This window comes from Chiroxiphia lanceolata, chromosome 5 (genome assembly GCF_009829145.1).
Source record: "Chiroxiphia lanceolata isolate bChiLan1 chromosome 5, bChiLan1.pri, whole genome shotgun sequence".
Lineage (NCBI taxonomy): Eukaryota > Metazoa > Chordata > Aves > Passeriformes > Pipridae > Chiroxiphia > Chiroxiphia lanceolata.
In genome coordinates this window covers 18,747,643-18,766,748 of record NC_045641.1, presented here as the reverse complement: position 1 = coordinate 18,766,748, position 19,106 = coordinate 18,747,643, and the positions used below count along the sequence as shown (strand labels likewise).

The 19,106-nt window shown below is 40.4% G+C and overlaps 1 protein-coding gene across 5 annotated transcripts in view; it reads left to right on the top strand.

Annotated features, from left to right (window-relative positions):
• Positions 1 to 9,452: 9,452 nt before the first annotated feature.
• Positions 9,453 to 19,106, top strand: part of BRD1 (bromodomain containing 1) — a 57,156-nt gene continuing 47,502 nt past the window's right edge. For 3 of the 5 annotated variants that reach the window (XM_032688608.1, XM_032688607.1, XM_032688610.1), the window contains exon 1: positions 14,172 to 15,552. In XM_032688608.1, coding sequence (XP_032544499.1) covers positions 14,186 to 15,552 — 1,367 coding nt within the window. In that variant the 5' untranslated portion in view covers positions 14,172 to 14,185. Of the gene's footprint in view, positions 9,786 to 10,500; positions 10,671 to 14,171; positions 15,553 to 19,106 lie in introns of those variants that run through there. The other 2 variants (XM_032688605.1, XM_032688606.1) reach the window with 2 other exon arrangements.

Here is a 19,106-nt window from a genome sequence, read left to right as displayed (position 1 = left end):
CCGCGCAGCCGTCCCAGGGAAGAACGTTCGGGGGTGGTGGCAATGCACTGCAGTGGTTCAGGGAAGCGGTGACCAGCTACGTGCTTAAGGTCTTGCTCTGGATAAAGCTCCTTCAGTTTTGGTGTTCACTTGTAGATCGGTGGTTGTCTTCTCCAACTGAGAAACGTTAGTCAAGGTTGTCAATGAGATGAGTGATCCAGGCTTTTTAAGTGGAGTGAGGGCGAAGAAGGGTGATTTCTTGGATTCTTTGGATGTATGTCTTTTCTAGAGAGAGTTGAGTAAGATGTGGTCTGTTATGAATTTGACATTTGTTATCAAATTCCCAACAGCAGTCATAGATTTCTGCTGCTTTGGCTTAGGTGTCATTATATATAATAACTCACTTCTTATCCTTGGGAGTGAAAACAAGAGAAAACATTAACAGTACTGTTTTGGAAACAGTGTTAAAATTTACATTAAGACAATATTTAGACAAATAGTGCTTAAGGAAGTACTTGTTTTTTTATCTGAGTTGTTCTTATCAGTTAATTGGTTGGGTTTTTTAATTTTAACAGATTTAGTAAAAAATATTTTGGTTGGATATATGGCAGCATATGAAGAAAATCAGTTAGTATTGAATCAGTTGAAATCAATTGATTTGAAATAGTGGAGCTCTTGAACATTTTTCCATAGTACTTGTATGTCTGTACTTAAGTACTGGTGTGGTTTTCTAAATGGATGATACCAGCCAATATGAAGTAAATGATCTGTTATGTCTAATACTTCCCTTGGAAATATCACATCAAGTTCTTTTTTAATTCATACACTACTTTAAGTCCCAACAAAATAGTGGTTACACTGTGTGCTGGCAGTCCTTCTTTGTTCCTTATTACAACTTTTTAATTTACAGTTTCTTTTTATTGATACAGTTGAACTGTATCTCTGTGTGTGTGTGCGTGAGTATACACAATACTGTATATATAGTATATATGTCAACTACTATAGATGATTGAGGCCAAGCAACTGAGGCTAAAGTGATATGAGGTGAAGCTCCTTGGACTTGCTCAGTTTCCACTGTTACAAAGTACATTTATATGAATGCAACTACTTAAAAATTAATTTTGGTCTTGGCCAGATCTGCCTATTAGACTAAGTAATAGAGATGTGAGAGATAGAGAGATAGAGATGTGAGTCACCAGACTGTTGACAGGATATTATGGTAATTAACACATAATAATGATAACAATAATAACAATAGTAACAATAATAACAGCAACAACAGCAATAATAATAGAAAGATGTCACTTCATAAAGCATCTTTTAGAGAACTACATAATTGCATCAGTTATATTGAATTTTGCTTGGAATAGTTACACTTATCACATCATGGAAAGCCTGATAATATTAGAATATCTAGTCCTTTTTTTAACAGCTATGATTTTGAAGAGTTTTGCAAGTTGTAGTTGAAAATTTTAGAGCAATTTAAAAAAAGACTGGAAGTGAATTTTGTGCTTCCTCAGTGCATGTTACTCTTTCTGTATGCACCTCTCCATACCTCTTTATTTTTTCATACATCCTATTCTGCAAATTTCCTTAATGGTTAGGGAAAGATGAGATTAATGAAAGTTGATTATTTCTTTAAATTATCTTTTATGTGGCTTGAGAACCAATCAGTGATTCACTATATAATCTGCAGATGTATATAACAGATTGAGTGAAATAACTGGAGCTTCTTTCTGTTTTACAAAAATACACCGGAAACTCAAGAAATTAGGTCTTAAAAATCTGAGCAAAGCTTGGGCCAGAAAGTCTTAAACAGCCAAGTAATATGAGGCATAAAACAAAGAGGGGATGCTGATCTGGTGACAGGCAAGGAAAGAGTAAGTAACTGATTCCTAGAGAAGGCTCCAGACTGCCAGCTTGTGGTAAATGTAGTAGCAGTGGTGTAGCAATAGTCTAAAGATAAAGGTTTTCCATAAAGCTTGCAGTCTAGTCTGAGGGGTGAGTATGTAAAAGAACATAGTCATTTAGAAAGATGGATAATTAGGAAGATCTGTGCAAGGCATCCTGACAGGAAGAAATCAAAACTTCTATAATTTAACTTCAGAAGAGTATGTTTTTTCTTTGTTTTCCCTGATCTACGCCTTTACAAACTTGTTATCTGTTTCAGATATTGTGAATAAACATTTGCTTGTTTAACTGACCCTGGCATGAATTAAAAGTGATCTAATACTAAATGAATATAAAAAAGTAATTTGTTACTCCAGTCCCTGCAAAGTGCAAGTACCTGGCTCCCTGTTATGTTTTGTAGAATAGCGAAATGGACCGTGCTCCCAAATAAACTGTTTGGGTTCTCTGGAAAATAGGTCTTAGAGATTCAGGGAAGGAAACATTAAATATTTTAATGGCATATCGATAATACCAGTATTGTAAGTAGCAACCATTTTGATGCCATTACCTTGTTTTAGCAAAATTGAGCAATGCATATTTGTCTCTAAACCTGCTCTGATAAGCTTCTTTTCCTTACTGAATCACTCAAACCTTTGACTTCACCTCTAGTAACTTCTGCATCAGTGATACATTTTCCATACAAAGTCATGAAGACAAACTATATCAAGAAATACTAGTTCTTAAACCAAGCACAAAGAATTGCTGCCTTTTGTATGCACTGAGGTAATAGATTTAATAAAATTATCTCTTTCCCTCCCTACATAGACTCCAGCCTCTTCCAGGAACCTATCTAGGCAATGTCAACTTAATGATCAAAACCTTAAGACAGAGGTCAGAAGTACTAAATTTGGATGTCCAATTTAGTATCACAAGAGTACAGTTTCTAAGAACACTAAACATAGGAAAGTACTTATATATTTAGCATACATACCCATTTACATCAGTGGGCACTTGGCTCTGCTGATCGGATCCAAGGTGTCAAGGTGGGTGCTCAGGAAATAAAGAATGAGCAATTACACAGTAGTTGTGAACAAGCATTCACTGCTAAAACCATGGTGCCCTTGTACATTTATTTTGATTACCTCACTTGTTACAAACACAGCTGTCTAATCTCTTTATCGTCCTCAATTTATAGCACATCAGAGATGTATGTCAGTGTCTTTTGACTTGGAGCTGAGCATATAGTAGCACCTTCACAGGATTTATTCATATGTACCCTTTACGTGGAATTAGGATGGTGCTGGAATGTCTTTCAGGAGTGCTCAGTTGGAAGTTCCTATTCTAGGATTTTCATTGGGCCTGTTGAGATTCTGTCTCCATTTTGAAGCCATATTATGTATCCAAACTGATTTATATATGCATGAGTTTGGAAGTTCTCTTTATTATCCAGCATCAGGCACTGACCAAGGTGGTAGCATGTCTGAGACAAAGCAAAGTTGCATAGGGCTCATTACTGCTTGTTAAATGATACATACAAGTCGGGTTTCTCTGAGGGAAAGAGGAAGTTATGAACCATGTCTGTTGCTTTTGGTTGTTTGGGGTTTTTTTTGTGGGTGGTCATGTGTTGAGTCTTGTTTCTGACTTATTTTTCACTTTATTTTTCCTCCCCAGATTTTGGTGTCACTTTGCATTGTAGTCCTTCCCCATGTAATTGAGGAGACAAGGTTTTAATTCTGAATGAACCCATCTATTTTTGGATCTCTTCTGTGATAAATGACTAGGGATTCTGGCGGCTGAGCTTCCTCCATTGCATACCATCTTAATCATCTGCAAACCAGGTTTGTCCTCTAGAAGGAATGAGGAAGAGGTAGTAAAATAATTAAGACTGGATTTGGGTCTCATTGCTGATTGAATTTTACCTTAATTATACTAAGGCTGAAGTGTTAACTCACTGTAAATATTGGAGGTTGTTTCTTAGAGGTCCATGTTTGTGAGTGACCTAACTAGGAAAACAACTTCCCTCGGAGTTTATACTTTCATCTCATGTTACACTGGCAAGTTTTGATACTGACAGAAAAGAAATTGAGAATGGAGAAGTTACTCTAAGGGATTCAATAAATAAAAGAAACTTTATGTATTATTAAACTTTATGAAGGCAGTGAGCAACTTGTCTTTGCTTGGATGAATGCCGGGTAGAGGATCCTTCCCAGTGTAGAGGAAATAATCAGGAAGTAGGAGAGGGAGAAGGCAACAATGTATTTGCATTAATATAGTTTACATGGGTTATGCTGCCTTAAGCAGTTACCTGAGTTCAGGATAAATGAAATATCTTCTGAAATCTAAACCTGATCAGGAGAACAGCCACAGGGAGAAATTAGAAATAAATTATATTTCTCAGAAATCATTGTGTATCAGATAAATGTGTGGAACCCACTTTGTTTTCCCTTCACTGTGGCTGCGTTTGACAAAAATGTTCAGTTCAAATAGGTCCTTTTTTTGTTGCGTTAACTTCTTCAGCCTGTCTTGCAAAAAAGAGGTCAAAATCCAATGTAGATTGTTTGGCCACACTGTTTTGTAATTCTTTGCTATGCAAGTATGATATTTTTAGAACTTTTTGCTTAGCAATTACTGTTTTGCTTTTTGATTCCTACCCATTACTGCTGACGTTCTGTCTTTGCCCGTAACTTGGCTCAGTTAGTTACGCTGTGTGAATTGACAGACACTCCAGTTCTAAACATGCAGCTGCTTTTGTAAGCTGAACTAACGACGGCTAATAACTAGAGAAGGGGCACTCCCAAATCCTGGATTTACTTCACTGCTGCTCCCTTGTGCTGGCAATTGTTTTCATCTGATCATGCAGGGAGGCACTTCTGGGAGCTAAACAGAAAATAGGTGACTTTTTTATGAACAGTTGTTCCGATGGCAGTTATCCTGTGGCAGGAATAGCTTTCCACAAAGACCTTTGCAGGTGGAGTTACTATGCAGAACATAATAAAGGTGCCAAACTGTAAACACTAGGAATTGAATAATTAATGCCGAAAAGGCAATGACGGAAGAGAAGGAGAATGCTATTCCCTTGTTTATGGCTCTGTCTACTCTTCCATAAGCAGCAGTATTATTATACATAAGAGTGCAAATAACTGTTCCAAGCGTTTGTGCTTGACAAAATAGTCTCTAAAATAGTAGATGGTAGTTTTGCTGTTTAGAAGACCTGCAGGTGAGTAGATGGGCAAGCCTCGTGCTTGTGCTGTGGCGTTTTGTAATTTGGGTATTTTTTTGTTTTGTATTGTTGAAGCATAGTTTACATATGTTTTCATGTGTATCCCAATAGTGAACTTTGTTTGGGTTTGTTTTGTTTTACTTTTTTTTTAAATCTTTGCAGTGTCCATTGGGGTGAGCTCAAGCCTCACCTTCCATCATGCAACAGTTATGAGCACATATGGTAGAAAGCGTCTTCTAACTGCAAGATTTTAAAGGTACATGATGGTAAAGGATTCAAGCTAGATAGTGGATAAGTAATGCAGGAAATAGGTTTCCCTGTTGATTGTGTGTCTCATCACGTGGCTTATCTTTCTGTCTGCATACCTCTTCTTGCAGTAGGTGACTCCAAGCAGTAGTTCCAACAAATGCTTAAATGGAAATGGGGTAAGGGCCTTCGCATAGCAGCTGTACCACTTGAAGACCACTCTGTCAAATGATCTTCAAGTCTTATCTGTAGATAACATTCCATAGGACTGCTTAGCAGATGCAGCTTACAGAGGTATTTCTTCACAAGCACAGTGATGTAGCCTGAGTTCTGGTGGAGCTCTGATGATAAAAGGGCTCTGTAACTTTATCAATACCATAAAAGGCATTGATGCAGCTTCCAGACTGTTTAAAACTTGTGTATTGGTAAAGACCATTTGTTTGAATCAACACAAATTGTTCCAGAGGGTCAGACTAAAGGGTCTCACCAATTTTATAAACAGAGAACCACTTTGAGAATAAGAAGGGTGGTACCTGCAGGAAATAAGAGTTAGTGAGGCCATAAGAAACAAAACATCTTTGATTCCTTAGCAGTTAGTGAACATGATAAATACCAATATCATTCCATCTTTACTTGCTGTTTTGTCATAGTACAGCCAGAACTTCCAGATCAGAGTGAAAAGGAATATGCAGACAGTTCTTCCTAACTAGAGAACAAGGAACAATATTCACTAAACAGCTAGGAGTTAAAAGGACTAACATATTTTACATATTTGAAGCCAAAAATTTGATCCTCATTCTGGAATAGTCATATAGGACTTTGACTATATCCCACTTAGTCTAGTATGAAAAAGAAGTCAGTCTTTCTGCAAGGGTATCAGTGATAACTAGAAGATGGATCAGTAATAGGTGGATTTTTCTGTAAATGCAATAGTTTGAAAAGATCACCCAGAAGATGTGGAGGGATGCTGCGCCACCTCACAGACTGAAAAAAAAAACAGCTGTCAGCTGTCAGCACAATGCTGTAATATGTCTTTTGATTGGGTTACAGCATCTTTTCCACAGTGAATGCTGTTCTGGCTTCTGTGAGGTTTGGGAACAACCTTTCTTTTGTGAACTTGCAAAGTCATGTCCATGAGTATTGTACGGGTGCCACATACTATGATGAGGTAAGTGAGGTCTAAAAGCATTCCCATGTAGGCTGAAAGGACCATGGTAATGTTATATCTCCTGAGACAGAACTATGAAGGGGAGTATTAATCATGCACAGATAAGTGTGAAGGTGTAAATTCTACGGTGGGGAAGCCAAACTTGAAAACTTATTAGTGATAGATTGGTTTGAGGCATCATACAGAGGCGAGGTTAGGCAGATTTGTCATCATGATGGGAAGCAGACCCGCACAACACGTGCCATGTCCAAAACCCGCGTTGAAATGCAAAGATTCTTGCAGGTTCTAAAGAACTTGGGGAGTGGATTCTGATTCTTGCTTGTCCCTTCACCAGCCGGCTGTCGAGATCGTTAGAGGGATACAGAGTTGCATCCAGGGATGATCAACGCCCCTCCAGTATTTAGTGCTGCAGCGAGTCTGAGTTGACCTTTAATTATCTTTAAAACAAAAGTGATACTATGTAGGTGATACACTTTAGAAATGTAAAAATGTGTCTCTTGCAATTTGAAGGAAAGAGGAGGATGCTGAAGCAGATAAAAATCAGTTGTGTTTGCTTACATGATCCTTCTTACAGTGATTCTGTTGAGAATTTAGTAACGAGCAAATGTGAAAGCTGGTAGGCAGAAGATTCCCATGCAGGGTGAGTCAACAGTGGCAACTTGGTTAACAATTTGATGCTGCCAGGTAGGGGTGTGAAGATTCTGGTGCACTGGGACTGAATCCCCTTGCACAATGTTGAACTGGTGCCAGGGTGGTTATGGATCTGTTGTCACCAAACTATGGATCAGATGGACAGTTATTTTTGCTTGAAATTGGATTGTATCCTGGTAGAACTGTATTCTTTTGAGTAACCAGGTCTCACTTGGAAGGTGGAAAAGGCAAAGGTAACAGAACTTTGAGGTTATTGAGGCATGTGCAGAGGACTGGTCAGATGCCCCAGACAATACTATATATTGTTGTATTTTAAAATATATGGGCTAATGTACTAATACTTAACATGGAGGGGATGAAGATTCTGCTCTGGTAGCCTGTTATAACGTCAATGAGAAGTGATATGAAAGTTTAAGGCATCTAATATGGAACTACATGTTAAGCCTGCCCGGATCTTTGTGCTGTTGCTCTGAAATACCATTTCAAGGAACAACATGCATTCTGTGTCCTAGCCTGGACAATCCATAGCGAAAACTTCACATACCTTCCTACTGAGAGTAATTAAGAGGATCTAGAAGCGTGACTTTAAATTACAGAAAAATGGTCAAATGGTGCAAATGCCAGTAAGGAACACCACATTATCAAAAGGATGTCCAGGGACTACGTAATGCTGTAGTCCACCTGGCAGAAAGAAGAATCTGGAAAAGAGCCAGACTTACTGTGCTTCAGACACGTTGAGAGTATGGACACCATCAAGGTCTCTGCAGAGAACTTGTCTCCAGTTATAAAGCATTTGTACAGCTGCACTGCAAATACACATGTGGGTTATCACTTAAAAGATAAACTGATGTATTTTCTATCGTAGACAATATTATTATTAGCTTCTTGACAACGTAATTTCTATTAATTTTTATACTGTGCACACTAACATATATGATTTAGTATGCTGCTCCCTCTTAATACCTTCCTATCACAGGTTGAATTCCAGTGCAACAACACTAACTTACATGAGCATGTTGTGAGACCCCTGAGACTGATGGTAGGATCACTTAAGCAATATAATCAGAGAATAGTTTCTCACAGGCAAGTACACAAATGAACAGATGGCCTCCATAGTTCATACAAACTGTCTTGTATTTAAAATTGAAGGTACTGTACCTGTCTGATCCTAAGGATCTATTCCTACAGTGAGTGCACTGCACAAGTGTTAGGTGCTTTAATAGCTACTGTTTTGTTCAGAGATCCTCATGCTGAATGGTCCCTGATGAGGAAAAAAGGAGTTGGAGAGTACTTTGCCTATTCTATAACGTTTCCTTAGCAAAGTTACTTAAACTCTCTGGATCTTAATTCACTTTCTACAATGACAGGTGCATCTATTTCTGATATCCTAGTCATAAATTTATTGTAGGACCAACTGCTTTTTGGGGCAAGCAAACATAGTAGGGCTAGAAAAAACATAAAAATGAATTGGTAAATTGTTTTGAAGCGACTTTGCTTAGTGGATGGTTACTGATGGGCAAAGAGAATCACACCTACTCTCAACTACTTGCTTTTTACTATACTCAGGACTTGTGATAGGCACAGGCAAATGTTTGTGTCAGGCTGGGCCAGCTAAAAGTTGTTTTTTAAGGATGTGGGTGCAGCTGCCTCACAGAAATGTATTGCAGTAAAATCCTCAAGTTTTCGAATATAGCTGTAATGGCTGTCTAAAAATAATACCTAACAAAGGGTGTCCTTCCCAGGGGGAGCCAGAAATAACCTGCTTTTGCTCTGTCAAAATGTAAGGCTATTATCAGTTAATCTGTAAGCAGCAGCCTGACCTGAAGACCACGCAAGAGCTGACTTTCAAACAAATTTTCTATGTAAGGAAGCTCGAGCTTGGAGTTCCCCCAAAGCGATAATAAATACCACTCGCTTCAAGTTTTAAGCCTCGGTTTTGTAACGAGCGGCGTCCCGCCCCCGTTCGTTCCCCGTCCTCCTCCTCCTCCCTCGTTCCCCCCGTGCTGGGGCGTTCGGACGATCCGCCGGGGGCGCGCGGCGGGCTCGGGCCCGGCCCGGCCGGCGCTGGGCGGGAGCGCGGCGGCCCCGGGGGCGGCTCGTTCCAGCTCCGAGCCCCGAGCGCGGCCGGTGCCGGCCCCGGGCAGGGGGGAGGTGGCGCTCAGGCCCCGCCCCGCGGCGGCGGCAGCGGCGGGGCTGGGCGGTGCCTGGCGCCCTCGCGTTCCTTCCCTCCCTCGCTCTCTCCCTCCCTCCCTCCCTCGCTCGCTCGCTCCCCGCCCGCCTCTCCTCCTCCCCCCCGTCGGCGCAGCGCTGTGGTGAAGCCGCATTGTTTGTGCCGCGGGGGGAGGGGAGCCGCTCAGCCCCGGGAGCCGAGCGCCGAGCCCGCAGCCGGACGGCGACCCGCGCCGCGCCTCACGAATGCGCCGCGCCCGGCGGCAGCAGCAGCCCCGCACCCAGCGCCGGGTGTCCGCCGCGGGCAGCGCGGCCCTCGCAGCGCCCGCTCGCCCGCCCGCGGCTGCCGGACGCGGGGCCAGGCGGCAGCACCGGCGGGGCCTCCGCCATTAACCCGGCCGAGCGTCGGCCGCAGCGGCGGAGAGGGAAGTCTGTCAGCCGCGCCTCGGCGGCTCCCACAGCGTGAGTGCGGCCGGGCGGACGGCGGAGCAGGCGGGCGGGGGGCTGCGGGGCCGGGAGCCGGCGAGTCCCTCCGTGGCGGGACGGGAGAGCGGCGTGGGGGGAAGAGCGAAGCGGGATGGGCACGGCAGCCCGGGATGGGAAAGGGGAGGGCGGGCGGGCGGGGAGGCGAGCGGAGCGCGGCGGGCTGGGGGAGGGAGGGAGGAGGGCGCCGCTGGAGCTGTTTTGTCAGCCGCCATATTTGTGGGCCGAGTATTTTCGCGGCGGGGAGGGAGTGACTGTTGGGAAGGGCTGGAGATGATGGGCCCGGGCAGGAACCATCCTGCTGGGGGCCGGGAGGGGGGAGCGCCGCGCCGGGCAGGAACCATCGGCGCGGAGGGGAGGGAGCGCTGGAGGCTCCCTGGGCGTGGGCAGGAAGTGTTGGCGCGGCACCGGCGAAGGCGGGCCCGGGGGCGTGGGCACCGCGCGCGGGCGGCGGGATCCCGGGATGGCTGCGGGATCCCGGGATGGCTGCGGGGCCTGGCGTCGGCGGGCTCCATCCGCCGGCCCGGGGGAGAGCGGCTCCGGTGGCCCCGCGTCTCTCGGCCGTCCCCGGGCCGGCTCGCTGGGCTCCCTGAGCCTCGCTCCGTGCCGCGCCCGGGGGGTATCGCTCGGGGGTCATCGCTCGGGGGTCGTTCCCGCTGTGCGGCTGGAGCGGTGTCTGGTGTCTGCCCCAAGTGCGAGTAAGCACGGTGTGCTTACCGTCCCTCATTGTCTGGGATTAAAGAGCATTCCTGTGTCTTTCTCTTTTTAATGGTCTGCATGAAAGTGCCCATTGAGAATGGAATTCCCTTTTCCATTGAGCAGGGGATCCAGGGACCAAAGGCAATTTATTTGAAGAGGAGGAAGGTAACTAGGATAGAGATTGGTAATCAAAAAGTTTATGTTATCGTGCTTTTTATGTTTAACTATCCTGCACCTTTTTAGTTTTGTTTATTTGTTTGGGGGTTTTTTTTGCCTCATACCACACGAAATAGCTGTCTTTATGTACTTTTGTTGATGGTGAGGGAGAACGTCTACTAGTGACTTCCTTCCCAAGAAGCTGATGTAATTCTAAGAGGAAGGCTGTGGATAACTTTCCTGGTTTATATCCTGCAGTCTTTGAGTCATAAGAGGCAGAAAAGTGCTTACAGAAGTGCATTGATACAATATTGTTTGCAGTTAGTGTGGTATCTTTGTTAATATTGAATGGAAACTTGTCTTAGCTTACCCTTTTTCAAATTTAAATCCATGGTAATTTCTGTCGATCTACAGGATACTGGGAGCAGGGAGGAGGGAGAAAGATACCTGATAATTACCTAGGAGAAGCAAACCAGAAGTGGTCACAACACCAAGCCTGACAGAGTTCAGGAAGTGTTTGGACAATATGCAGAGGCACATGGTGTGACTCTTGGGGATGGTCCTGTGCAGGGCCAGGAGTTGTACTCGATGATCCTTGTGGGTCCCTTCCAACTCAGCATATTCTGTGATTCTGTGAATTTGCTATGCAGAAATATAGTCTTTATCTGGAGTATTGCAAACGTTTGCAAACAGAAGGATTTTGAAGAAACAAAACACTACTTTGGCTTCCGGGGCATTTAAGTTATTCACACTAAATTTGCATGGAATTTGTCCAGAGAACTACCAATTCCGATCCTGTGTGCAGTGCGTTGTATTTGTAGGGTATCCATTCTGAGTTTAGCTGAGGTTTAATTTATTTCCTAGTTCAGCTGTATTTACTGTTGAGTGTTTGCAGGAAAGATGCTTAGTTGCTAGTCCAATCATCTTTTATCATTCTGGTTCGTACGGTTTATTTGACTTTTGCTACAGCAGTCCTAAATATTTAAGCAGGAATGCTTATATTTTTGAGTATTTTCTTCCTGTTCTTAGTGTCTGCTTGAGGCCATGCTTGAAAATCTTGGGAACCGAGTGGGTTGGAGAGCTTGGAAACTGAGCATTAATGTATTTTTCTGTGATACTGGGCTAAGATAAATAGCATGGACAAGTTACACATGTTTTTGATTTCTAAAGGTCACCTCTTGTCCCTTCCTTGGTATTGTTTTCAAAACAGTCTCTATTCTCAGGAGCTGCTATGAACAGATACACAACCAGCTAAGATGTAGAAAGGGGCATTAAAAATATCAAAACAGGCTCTCACATCTAGACAGAATTGAAATGCAATTATATGAGGGAAACATGATATAGCCTTTCTGTTTTCTGAGATTGGTGAGTAAAGACATATAAAATGAATCCATTCTGATTTGTAGTAAGTTGCTGTACCTTGACACATCAGTGTGTTTTAGATGAAGAATCCGTCATTATTTGCTCACGGTAATAAACAGAAATCAGAGCCTTTGTATTACCTTTGAGTATATATTTATTACCTCTGAATTATAAAATCTATATGGAAACTGGGAACTAACTTTTAATGTCCATTAAATTATCAGTCTGTTTTTGTTTTTAGTCATTGGACCTTCTATGGCAGCATTAGTGGTTTAAACTTTTTTCCACAGTTAAGAAATCAGTATGATTGTATCCCATGTTATTTTACAGAATTTAATTATTAAATATTTCTTCCAAACTTGTTTGAAAAGGTAGAACCTTCATCTTTTGTTTATATAGAGCAGATCAGAGATCTGTCATGATTAAGCACTGACTGTTGTCTGGTTTTATGCTATAAAAATAAGTAAGAGTTAAGAATTGTTTGTATAAAAGTCAGATCTGTGAGGAACAGTGTTGCCAATTCACATTGAGAAAGCAAGGTCGGTTTGTGAGAGCAGATAGATCCTCTCAGGAACTAGTCTTAGGGTTAGCTGCTTAAATTGTTTAGTCTTCCTATTAAAGGAGTTCCGTCAGTACTTTGGAGGTGAATCTTTAAGATTGGCATCATAGACTAAGGAAAAGACAGATGACCTGGAGTAGTTCTTGTTGTTCCATTGCTTGCCATTTTCTTCCTTGAAATAGATACACTAGCCTTCAACAATAGTTGTGTTTTGATCTCTGTATTTCTCTGCTATTTTGGCGATACATGCTAACAATAGTTGTGTTATTTTAACTAATATGCAGCACTGACTCAGTGCGGAGTTGAAACAGTGAGGCCCCATTAATACTTTAAGGCAGTGATTAAAGGTTGTGGGTTTTTTCTGCAGCTGAGGTTGAATGATGCTATTTATTAATGATTTATTGAGAAGAAGGAAAGAGTGGTATAGAATTTTATACTTGACCTTATCAGTCAAGTTTATAATTATTATAATATTTTTGCAAATGTTTGCTAGTTTATAATTATTATAATTATTATAATATTTTCAACCCTCATACGAGAAAAACCCCACACAGTGTGAAGATGTCAAAAGGCAGAAGTATGGAAGCTTTTAATTTAGAAATTTTGTGACCAAAATTCATGCTTGTCTGGGAAGATATCTTTTTGTATGGCATGTGATCTTTTTGCAGTAGGTCATAAACTTGAAAACTGTGTTAAAGAGCTTGGGACTGGATTTAAAGAGAGGAGGCTTTTATCTATCCTGTTGATCTGAGAACAGCTCTTGAAGAATCTGTTGAGGGAGAAGGGTGTGTGTACCTGCATACTTAAAAGCAGGGAGCACGTTTTGGCTCTAAGTCAAATTTGCTTTACAGGTGGAATATTTCCTAGTTGCACTCCATACTGCACCATATTGGGCACTGCAAGTTCGATTATGTTCTTTTCACGTTATGAAGAATAATAGGCTCACTAAGAATTGTGGAAAGTTAAAAAAAGTAAAGGGCTGTCAAACTGCATACTTACCAAATTCAGAAGTATGTGCATTTTTCTAGTTTTAAGTATAGATGTAGTAATTATAATAGTAGACAATGTGGCTGTTCCAAATTGCACTGGAAAAAAATTAGTGGAAAAACTTGGTTTTCTTTCACAGTTGCATTAGTTCTTTTGAAGGGAGGTCTGGAGGAAGTAATCTGTACCTGTTGAAGAAATTTTCTAACTGCAGGCACTCTTAAGGTATTAGGAAATACTGTATTAAAGGTTTTCTTATAAGATAACAAATGCTGGATTTTTTTATCTGTGGCACTTCTGAAATGTTTTGTTCTCATTCAGCAATCTTGCAGATAGCACTTTTGCAAGATTTTTGCAGCAAGGATTTTGTATAGCTGTGTTTACTCAGAGAAGCTGTTATTTAGAAGATCAATTGATCATTAGGTTAAATTTGTACAAAGCAGTGTGAGCAGTCCTGTTGAGTAACAGTGACAGTCTTTTGGTTTTGTTTCTTTTTAATTGAGTAGATATATTGGGGGCTATAGAACTGAAGGGTTTTTTTCCTTGCTACGTATTTTAATATGATTGTTTGGAGTTCATAATATTAACTGTTGCTCTAATTTTAGGTAAACATTACCAAATGAGGAGAAAAGGAAGATGCCATCGAGTATCGGCAGCCAGGCATTCTTCTTCCCCGTGCAGTATTAAACACTCCCCCACGCGAGAAACCTTGACATATGCTCAAGCTCAAAGGATGGTTGAAATAGAAATTGAAGGTCGCCTGCACAGGATCAGTATCTTCGATCCTTTAGAGATTATATTAGAAGATGATCTTACTGCCCAGGAAATGAGTGAATGCAACAGCAATAAAGAAAATAGTGAAAGACCACCTGTTTGTCTAAGAAGCAAGCGGCATAAAAATAACAAAGTGAAAAAGAAAAATGAAGCTCTTCCGAGCTCGCATGGTATACCTGCTACAACAGCTCCTCTTCCAGAACCAAAAGTACGGATTGTTGAATACAGTCCCCCTTCGGCTCCTCGGAGACCTCCAGTTTATTACAAATTCATTGAGAAGTCAGCAGAAGAACTTGATAATGAAGTTGAGTATGACATGGATGAAGAAGATTATGCATGGTTAGAATTGATAAATGATAAACGGAAAAGTGATGGAGTGTCAGTTGTTTCACAAAATATGTTTGAATTCCTTATGGATAGGTTTGAAAAAGAGTCCTATTGTGAGAACCAAAAACAGGGTGATCATCAGTCTTTAATTGATGAAGATGCAGTGTGTTGTATATGCATGGATGGTGAATGTCAGAACAGCAATGTGATCCTGTTTTGTGATATGTGTAATTTAGCAGTACATCAGGAATGCTATGGGGTGCCATATATACCTGAGGGCCAGTGGCTCTGCAGACACTGTTTGCAGTCCCGCTCTCGGCCTGTAGACTGTGTGCTGTGCCCAAACAAGGGAGGTGCCTTTAAAAAGACTGATGATGATCGTTGGGGACACGTGGTGTGTGCTTTGTGGATTCCAGAAGTTGGATTTGCCAATACAGTTTTTATTGAGCCAATTGATGGTGTCAGGAACATTCCCCCAGCCAGATGGAAGTTAACATGCTACCTCTGTAAACAGAAAGGTGTTGGTGCCTGCATCCAGTGCCACAAAGCAAACTGCTATACTGCATTCCATGTGACGTGTGCTCAAAAGGCCGGTCTGTATATGAAAATGGAACCTGTGAAAGAACTAACTGGCAGTGGAACAACATTCTCTGTGAAAAAGACTGCCTATTGTGATGTACATACTCCACCAGGTTGCACACGGAGACCTCTGAATATTTATGGAGAAGCTGAAATCAAAAACGGTGTTTGTAGAAAGGAGGGATCAGTCAGAACTGCTAGGTCTACATCAAAAGTCAGGAAAAAGACAAAAAAAGCCAAGAAAACAGTGGTTGAACCCTGTACAGTTATGCCAACAGTATCTGCTCCTTATATCCCCCCCCAGAGGTAAGCAAACTATGCAAGCGAGAAACTTTTACTTAAGTATCTGCTTGATTTTAAACCAGTGCTTTTAGATGCCGACTTGAAGTTTTTGTACATTTCTTTCTCAGAGGATTAGTGTTAATTATGTACGTTGTACTTTGATGGAGTTGCATTAAAAATGCAGTAACTTCCTCAGAGAAATTAAATTAGTAAGTGATCAAGTGGTCTGTCTTGTCCTCAGAAATCCTTTTCTTTTCTCTTTGTCAGAGCAAGTCATATTGTGTATTCAGTTGTCGTTCACTGTACTTTGGAGAATTAACCACTGAATTCAGAAGAGCAGATGTTAAAATATATTAAAAAATATTAAAAAGACCAGCCAAGTTCCAGGTTAATTTTACCTGTAGTTTTGGAATATGAACTTCTTTTTCTAATCTAAGAGCCCCAAAATGAAAATTACATGTGTGTCTCTACATTTTGAATCCTGTTCATCTCACCTAAATTAAGTTTGAACTTATCCTGTAAGGTCTATATGTTAGTGGGGCAAAAAACCTTCAAGGAAGTATTTTCCTGTGGGGCAGAATAACTTCTCAGGATTTTTTTCTGAAATTTGTATTTTTCTTTTTGCAAGTGCAATAGTGTTTATCAAGTCTTGAATGAATTTGGTAACTTACAGACTTTTTAAAGAAAAATTAGCAAGTACGTGATGGTAAGTTAGTTACTTAATGTAGTCATAGAACCTGAAATGTTCAGTGATGCTATCAAACATCTGTCATGTAACTTCAGTGAAATGCTCATGTTACAACAAAAATTAATTAATGCATTTGACAGTTTTAATACTAATCGTGTCTTTGCTTGCAAAATTATACTTCATAAGGAGTATTAGTGTGTGTTTTGCAGTTCTTCCAGGAGTTTTTTTATCTGAGTGCAAATATAAGCCGTGAACACCAGAACTGAAATTGCTTCTTACATTTAACATGCTGTGTTTTTGTATTTTAACAGTTGTGATCAGGGAGCTGGCAGATGTCTCTAGATTTGATGTGGTTGGTGATGTGACTCACCAGAAAGCAGGGATGTCACAAGTTATGTGTTCATAAGTAATAACAGAATTGGGGTAGAAACTAATTTTTTAATATCTTTATTTCAGGAGTTGAAAAATTCAACATAAACTTCAGTTATCTGTATCCTAATTTAAAAGAACAGTAGCATCTCTCTTCAGAATTCTTTCTGTTAATCTGAATTAATGCATTTCAGCAGTGGAAACAATTTGCATCTGGGATTTGAGCAATGACAGAAGTCTCTGTGGTAGAGAGATACAGTTTTGGCTTTTCTGAATGTTTGAGACATAATATACTTGGACTGAGGCAAAATTGGACTATTGGGACAAAAACCAAATTTTTTTTCTGGAGTATTTGATTTTTTTCCCTAGCACTTACAACATCAATATATTTGTTTACCCCTTGAATTTAATTCTTAGTAATTTAAGAACAGTCATTTGGAAAGTTTCTCAAAACAGGCACCACTTCCATGTGGAGGCTCATTTGCATTCAGAGTGACAGGACTCTGAATGCAAAGGCAATGAGGGCTTTTAAAATAATGCAAGTAAACTATGCCTTTTAAATAGCTGACTCGCAAGTGTCAGATGGTGGACAATTATAGCTGGTTAAATTAATCTAAATAAGTACGTGTTTTGAGACAGCAGTCCTTTCCTGCAAGAAGTTTTGTACACGTAAGAAGCTATTGACTGACTTTGACAAAAAGCTCCCAGGTGGTGCTTACAAACGTCAGATTCATTGCACTGTTCTCTGTTATAATTTGCTTGGTAAAATGGTATATTTATTTAGTGATGCACTGCAGCAAAGCTGAAGTTGACAGTAGGCAACTAATACTGCTATTTAAACAGGAACTGTTGTCCGTGGAAGGGGGGAGTTGGTGTAAAAGAATTTGGCTTTATCTTAATTAGTACAGTCCCAATTGATAATTTAGTGTGGTTTTGTTTTGATTTTTTTAAGACAATATAAGGAAGAACATGAGCTAAGAGTTGAGGATTAGAATGTATGTTCTCAGTTGTGCCTCTGGCAGTTCTTCCCATTGGTAAATTTTAAAACAACCAGACTAAAAATATTTTACCTTCAGTTTGATTTTTTTTTTGATGGTGTCATTAGATGCCAGGAACAGAAATACCAAGACTTTTTTTTTTTTTTTAATTACTAAATTTCTTTTCAAGACCGCAGAGAGGTTCAGCTTTCTTCTATCTATGCTTATTTTCATATTTCTCAAAACAAGTCTAGTTCCTATGTCAGATGTGTAAAAAATGTGCACAGTTTAAAGCTATTTTAAAGTTGAGCTTTATTATAAATCGCTTGTCTTCAGCTGAGGGAGACCCTTGCTTAAGTACTCATTATAGTGTGAGCATGCTTAGTTTTAGATAACTGATACCTGATACCTGAACTAAAAGCAAAACAGTAATAGGCATATTAAAAGAAAAAGTGATTATGGTGCAGAGCCAAATTGTCTAGTTTTCTTTGACTGTTCTTCTTTTTAAATTTTCTTTTTCCCTTTAGGAAACACTATTGTATCTGTAGGAGTTAAATACATACCCATAAACTAATAAAGAATTACGTGGATCAGTTTACAGCAGTCTTCATTTAAATGATCCCTGTTCTCTAATCTTTTTTAATATGGTTTTTTTCCCTTGGAGCTGAAGTATGATTTATCTTTTCAAAGATTTCAAGGAAGAGCGATTAAGGTCTTTATATTACCAGAGAAGAAACGTATACACTCAGTATTTAATCACTAGTGCTTTTTTCCTGAAGAATTTAATATTAATGTTTTCATGATCTGTTGAAATTGAGACAGATGTGGAGATGTTTGGTTTGGTTTACTTTCTTAATCATTAATAACTAGGCTATATGTCTCCTTAGCATATTGCTGACTCTTCAGAGTTGGTAGTTGAAAAAGTATACCAATGTGAAGATCACAGTGATCTTCAAATACTTGGTAGATGTAGCCCCTGAGCACACCTGGTGAAGCTTGAGGAAAACCATCTTCCCATTTATATTTAGTTTAAGGTAGAATGTTCATGTGCTGTTTCCTTTCCCAGGCAGTGAGTGACTATTATATGAAAGACTGGGTATTTTAATAACATCGTCTTTAATAATTCTGTTTTCCAAAACACTTATCTTAAAGTTCAGGATGTGTTAAAAAGACTGCTGTAGAACAACATACTTCATAATTCCTACAGAATTTTTTGTAGCTCGTGAATTTCTGTTTACCTTTAGGTCAGGTTTCTATACTACTGCCTTGAATGATTTTGACCAGAATTTCTTACACACATGTCATACTCTAAGTTTTTGGCTGTTAAATTACATAGATAGTGTCACTTCCGGGATCACCTTCCTAGTTCCTTCCTGGTTACAAGCTGGTCTCCAGGAAGGCCTAGAGTGAAACCATCACAGTCACTCTGTAGGTAATTTATAATCTAATTATATAGCCTCTCAGACTTTCATCTGTGGACTACTGATTTAAGAGTATACAATCGGAAGCTGCTAACCATGACACATGGTTAGCATAGGAGATGA